Source organism: Zingiber officinale, chromosome 9B (assembly GCF_018446385.1).
Source record: "Zingiber officinale cultivar Zhangliang chromosome 9B, Zo_v1.1, whole genome shotgun sequence".
NCBI classification, from domain to species: Eukaryota; Viridiplantae; Streptophyta; class Magnoliopsida; order Zingiberales; family Zingiberaceae; genus Zingiber; species Zingiber officinale.
The window spans coordinates 36,297,919-36,304,240 of record NC_056003.1 but is presented as its reverse complement, the minus strand read 5'-3'; the positions used below and the strand labels follow the sequence as shown (position 1 = coordinate 36,304,240).

The window sequence follows — 6,322 nt, the reverse complement described above, 5'->3', positions numbered from 1 at the left end:
TTCTCGAGACCCACTTATATAAGGCATAGAAGACGCCTTCCATAGCAGTTAAAGGCACATTCAACTTGGCAAATTCGATCTCGAACAACCCGGCACTTATCCGCGGTGAAATCAAAATTTCATCCTGATGAAGGCGCCTTCCATAGCCATGGAAGGCGCCTTCTATGGACAGTACGAAGACTCTTTCACTACTTGAAGATGCCTTCGGATACTATTCATCTGAAGGCAAATTTGATCTTTTTTTTTTCTTCAAAACAACGTTAGTTCAAATAACTTGTAAAACAACTATTAGGACACTAACAATCAATAATAAAGGGTAGTAATTAGTTCTTGTCCTTCCAGAACCAGGAACTAGCCAGGATCTCAGTTTAGGGATCCCAAATGGACCTAAATTGGACCGACGTCTACTATCCCCTCAACCGGGGCGCGCACTCACTTAGTCACTCTTCTTCAAGGACTTACCTTTACTTACCAATTTGCCAAACATCCGCTTAGCCCGTGGACTTGTTTGGACTTCATACCAACTATCCGATCGACCCTTTGACCTAGCTGGACTTCTCGCCAGATATCTGCCTGTTAACCTATCTGGACTTTGTACTAGCTATCCGGTTGACCCGTTAACCTAGCTGAATTTTTTGTCAGATATCTAATTAGTCTGTCGATCTATCTGGACTTCGTACTGCACACTTAATCAAGTGGTTAGATCATAGCAAAACCTAAGTTAATTTACTTGTCATTAATCAAAACTTGAGTTAGACCTTTAATGTAAATTACGCCAATAATATGTGGTGTCCGCAGTTTATGTATTATTCTAAAAAAAAATAAAAAAAATTAAGGGCGTTACATCGACCACCAAGATAAATCGGGAAGCGCACGCGATAGATAGTCTAGAAGTCAAACATCTTTTGGCTACGTGTACTATTTAGTGAAAAAATTCCTACAAATAAACTATAATTAGAGATCAAATTATGAATACCTGAATATCCTACTATGATACTATAACCTCGGGCCAACTTCTTAACGTATATATAATACTATATGTAGTAGTTTTTAACTAAAATGGCATATGAAATGCTGTTTTATTTGTCAAGGTCAAAACAAAAAGTCATAGGCAGGTTGACTTCCAACTTGATGATAGAAATTAATAATTCTCAATCCTCTGAATTTCTCACACCTTTTATCTTCTTTAGTACGGGGATGAGTAAAAATACCATTAAAGAAAACAAATCGGGGGTGAGTAAAACATATGATTAAACAAAACAAACCGGTTCGGTTTATTTATATATTTTTAAAATCAATCAGTCCAATTATGTTGAAAAAAATCAATTCAATTTAATTTGATTAATTTAATTTATTTCGATTTAATTTTAACTAAATATTTACCAACTACTCACATCAAATTAATTTATATTAGTTTTTTTTAAAGACAAGATAGTAAGTCAAAACTCGTTTTAGTAATATTATTATATAAATTAAATTAGATTTTCCATGCATATTCTGAACCGAACCGTGTGATCTTGCGGAATTGTTCCGCCGTTGACCTTCATTTTGCCTAAAGATCATGAGCCATCGGCAAATCGGATTTAATGTATCATTATATTGATCAGTTTCACCCGTAAACATGTTGAGTGAAGCCGAATCCATGGCGAGAAGAATCCCGTTCCTCCTCTACACCCTCTTCAATCTCACGCCTGCTCTGTTTTCGCTCTCCTATGCCGGTGATACCTTAACCCCTGCCCAGCCTCTCCTTGATGCCGCCGGAGCAACCTTGATCTCCGAAGGCGGTAACTTCGAGCTGGGATTCTTTAGCCCCGCCGGATCTAGCAACCGCTACATCGGCATGTGGTTCCGCAACGTCTCCCAGCAAACCGTCGTATGGGTCGCTAATCGCAACCGCCCGATCAGCGATGGCTCCGGCCTCCTTTTGCTTACTGCAAACGGAACGCTTGTCGTCTCCAACAACAGCTCCGTCGTCTTGTGGTCTTCCAGCTCACCGGCGCTCTCTAGCCCCATGGCGCAACTCCTTGACAGCGGTAACTTGGTTGTTCGAGAAGCCGGCGACGTCGGCAGTAGCCGCTACGCATGGCAGAGCTTTGACTTCCCGACGCACACGCTCCTCCCGGGCATGAAGTTGGGGTGGAACCTGACGAGTAGACGCAACCGCATCCTCACGGCATGGACGAGCTCCAGCGACCCGGCAGAGGGGAACTACACCTTCGGCATCGACTTGCGCGGCGATCCCCAGATAATCGGATGGGTGGGCACGCGGCAATACTTGCGCAACGGGCCATGGAACGGCCTCTACTTCAGCGGCGTTCCGGAGATGATGTCCAGCGATATGTTGGACTACAGCTTCGTAATCGACGGCGAACAGGTGGTGTACAGCTACACCGTCCGAGATCCCTCGTTGATCAGGCAAGTGGTCATCGATCCGACGTCCGGCGCCGTAGAGGGCCTTCTGTGGACCAAGGACAGTCAATCATGGAGCACGCGGACGGCGGTGCCGAGGGATACCTGCGACCGCATCATCTCCCTCTGCGGCCCCTACGGCATTTGCTACCCGAACGTGTGGCCTATGTGCAAGTGTCTGACGGGTTTTCATCCTCGGAATCGTAACGACTGGGAGCTCGTCGCGAACACCGCCGGCGGCTGCGTGAGGAACACAGAGTTGGACTGCCATAACAAAACAGACGGGTTCATCCTGCAGAGCAACGTGAAATTGCCGGACACGTCCGCGTCGACGGTGGACTGGAGCACGGCGAACCTCGATGACTGCAAAATTTCGTGCCTGAGCAACTGTTCTTGCACGGCTTATGCGAGAGCGAACATTAGCGGTAATGGCCGAGGGTGCATCTTGTGGTTCACTCAGCTCACAGACATCAAATTGTTCAACACTGGATCCGGACAAGATCTATACGTCAGGGTTGCAGCTGCAGACGTGAAAGAAGGTGATCTCACTTAAATTGTTCAATCACGGTGATGAAATATTATCAATCACACTTAAATTTGCGGTCTCCTCTTACAGCCATGGAATCAAGTGGTTCTCACAGAGGCGTGATCATAGTCGTCTCCTCGGTGGCAACTTTGACTTTTCTTACACTTGTTGCCTGTTTCATTTGGAAAAGGAAGAAAACAGGTATCAATCACATCTTCCTCTTCTTTGACAATTCATAATTTTTAGCATTTTCTATTAACACATTGCGATTGTTATTTGAATATTTCAAAACAGAGTATTCTATCCGGGAAGAAATTGAAGAAGAGATGATAAACCTGCCCTCGTTCGACTTTGCTGCAATTGTACAAGCTACTGATAACTTTTCTTCATCTAACAAGCTTGGAGAGGGCGGGTTTGGTCCTGTGTATAAGGTGTGAACTCAAAGCTTGATGAATTGTGATGTTTGATTATTGTTGTGTTTAAGTAAGCTAAAGCTTAGTGTGAGGATTGCAGGGTAGGCTGAAAGAAACGGAAATAGCTGTGAAAAGATTGTCCAAAACATCAGAACAAGGTGCAGATGAGTTCAAGAACGAGGTAGTGTCAATAGCGGAGCTTCAACATAGAAATCTTGTTCGACTCCTCGGCTATTGCATTGAAGCAAATGAGCGAATGTTGCTCTATGAATACATGCCCAATGGAAGCCTAGACAAATTCTTGTTTGGTACATTGATATTTATACTAGTGATGTGAACCCTATTCTTATTTGCTATGTTGTATATTTCTTGAATCTATACCAAGAACATATTTTGAATTTCACATATTGGATCATTGAATTTGTACTCAGATAAAGTCAAAGCTAGATCGCTGGATTGGAAATCGCGTTACAACATAATTCTTGGCATTGCTCGAGGTTTTCTCTATCTTCATCATGATTCGAGACTAAGAATCATTCATAGAGATTTGAAAGCAAGTAATATTCTTCTTGATAAAGATATGAATCCAAAAATATCAGATTTTGGCTTAGCAAAAATATTTGATGGAAATGAAACAATAAGAAAAACAAGGAGAGTCGTTGGAACATAGTATGTAAATCTTAACTTTTATATTCATGCACAATGTATTTGATTCAAATAGACAACTAATTCTTTTTCATATTTATTGTTGCAGTGGATATATGTCTCCAGAATATATCAAAAATGGAACTTACTCAGTGAAATCAGATGTTTTTAGTTTTGGTGTATTGATACTTGAAATCATTTCCAGCAAAAAGAATGTTGGATGCTACATTTCTACAGAGCACCTAAACCTTCTAGAGCATGTAAGTAGGTATACATAAAACATATATATTTTGCATCTATAGATTATATATATGCATTAATATTTATGTATCAATCAACTCCATGCAGATTTGGACTTTGTGGAAGGAAGATAGAGTTTTGGAAGTTGTGGATGAGTTAAAAGGATCATTTTGTGTTGCTGAAGTTTTGAAGTGTATAAATATCGGGCTCCTGTGTGTTCAAGAGCAACCAAAAGACAGACCCACAATGTCATCAATAGTATCATTTTTGGGTAATGATACTACTCAATTGTTAGAACCTAAAAGACCAGGTTTTGTGATGCCAACAGATTCATCTGAAACTAATTTGAATAGTTTTGATCCTTTTAATCATTTATCAATCACAGTTTTAGAAGGTCGATAAAATCATCACAATCAAAATGTAGATACCATGTTGATGTCAATTCAACATTTTTTATTTTTTTGTTACATATCAAACATCTGTAGACAATACATAAAGATTGATATTGTAAAATGTGCTCTAGCGATGTTCTGAAACATGTTCTTGTAATACTGTCAAAAATTTTATCTCAACAGGAATGAGGATACTTTCAAAGAATGCTATTCTATCAATTCGAGTAATAATTCTCAAAGATCACATAGAGATCACAAGTGACATTACAGAATTCTCTTGGCACAACAAGGTCCATGAGGATGCTTAACAACCGGAACAACAAAGCAATCATTTGTGTAGCTGGAATGATAGACAAACCCCTCAGTAAAGGTCAAACTAGAAAAACTTTCATTGCTACGGACCTTGTAGATAAACTCCCAACAGACTCTTAGGGCATCAGGCAATATTGCCCAAGCTACTGAACAGCAGAGTAACCTGCACAAGGGTGTACAGGTTTGTGATTAAATGGCTTGGGTGACTTGATCTTCAAGATCGATTAAGAGCTCGCCGGAATCAACAACACTGACAAGATTCTGAAGCTTGGTGGTTTACAGAGCTTGAAGAATGCAGAATGAAACTTGAGATTGAGCTGAATAGAAAGACCTAAAAAATTAAGTCTCCATTCAGTGGGCTAATACAAGATTAAAAACAATATACAATAATTTACCATTAAGGAACTCAACCCCAATTAAGTGATATAATACTTTATGCATGAAGGAGGTTTAAACTAAATGGACGTGGATTAATTGTGTAGATCCAATAGCCCAGTTCATTAACATTAATAGGCTATTAATGGATTATGGACTTTAAGTCGATGGTCCATGCAAGATGAGCTTGGTATATATGAAAGAGGTCAACATGCCATTTGGGCATCTTGCTGAATAGTTGACTCCTCTTCCTCCTCTCTTCATTCCCATTGTGAAGAGAACTCTGATTGTTGCCTTATCCCTGCAAAAGGCCATTTGTTGCGCTTGCAAGAATCTCTCTAGTGACAAGTAAGGAACAATGACTTTTTTGATGGATTCAAGTCAACTCTTTGTATGACATTATTTCGGTTTCAGTTTTAGCATTATTTATGATAGATAACTAGATCCTGTTGTTGGATGCATTATTCGTTTTGTTTTCGATGTATCTATAATGTTTTCAAATGGTATTAATTGTCTTTTAAATTTTCAACAATTTGGTATACATACATCGAATTTGCATTCAATTCCTTTTGGATTAAGATTCAATGTATATCCATCGAATATATGAATGGATAGATTAGGATTTAACCTAGATTTTCAATTTTTCATATTATTTCATAAAGAACATGAAGAATGGTAACGAAATTAGATTTTACCACCATTATTTGCGAGTTGAAATTGTTTGTGCAAGTAGTAGAAATTGAATCTCACAACTAATAGTCGACTGTTAGGTCTAAGTTTGGGCACAAAATGTTATCTAATTCGACTGAAGCATTCGATTGATTAACATCAATCGACTACATCCAGTCGATTGTTGTGCAAAAAATATGACAGAATGGAATCAAACTCAATTGGAGAACTTGACTGATGACATCAGTTGATTGTTTAAGGTCCAGTCGACTATTTCTCATAAGGCCTCACACAGAATGGAGTCTAACTAGGCTAGAACACTCGACTGATGACATCGGTTG

At 39.6% G+C, this 6,322-nt stretch overlaps 1 protein-coding gene across 4 annotated transcripts; it reads left to right on the top strand.

The window, feature by feature from the left end:
• Positions 1 to 1,542: 1,542 nt before the first annotated feature.
• On the top strand, positions 1,543 to 4,799 carry LOC122025499 (G-type lectin S-receptor-like serine/threonine-protein kinase At4g27290). Of its 4 annotated transcripts, XM_042584312.1 has the most exons (8): positions 1,543 to 2,948; positions 3,026 to 3,136; positions 3,230 to 3,366; positions 3,449 to 3,656; positions 3,780 to 3,845; positions 3,948 to 4,017; positions 4,103 to 4,253; positions 4,342 to 4,799. In XM_042584312.1, exons 1-8 carry the CDS (start codon positions 1,622 to 1,624, stop codon positions 4,633 to 4,635), a joined length of 2,364 nt encoding a protein of 787 aa, XP_042440246.1. In that variant the 5' UTR covers positions 1,543 to 1,621; the 3' UTR covers positions 4,636 to 4,799. The 4 variants fall into 4 exon arrangements, with proteins under 4 accessions (XP_042440246.1, XP_042440247.1, XP_042440248.1 ...); XM_042584313.1 differs by having other exon boundaries at positions 3,780 to 4,017; positions 4,103 to 4,261; positions 4,342 to 4,534; XM_042584314.1 differs by having other exon boundaries at positions 3,780 to 4,017; positions 4,103 to 4,257; positions 4,342 to 4,508.
• The last annotated feature ends 1,523 nt before the right edge of the window (positions 4,800 to 6,322 follow it).

Excerpts from the sequence above, each read along its gene's own strand:
- LOC122025499 (XM_042584310.1), top strand. The coding sequence starts at position 1,622 with ATGTTGAGTGAAGCCGAATCCATGGCGAGAAGAATCCCGTTCCTCCTC. Across the intron at positions 3,657-3,779 it reads CCTAGACAAATTCTTGTTTG|ATAAAGTCAAAGCTAGATCG; the intron begins GTACATTGATAT and ends ATTTGTACTCAG. Across the intron at positions 4,018-4,102 it reads AGGAGAGTCGTTGGAACATA|TGGATATATGTCTCCAGAAT; the intron begins GTATGTAAATCT and ends TTATTGTTGCAG.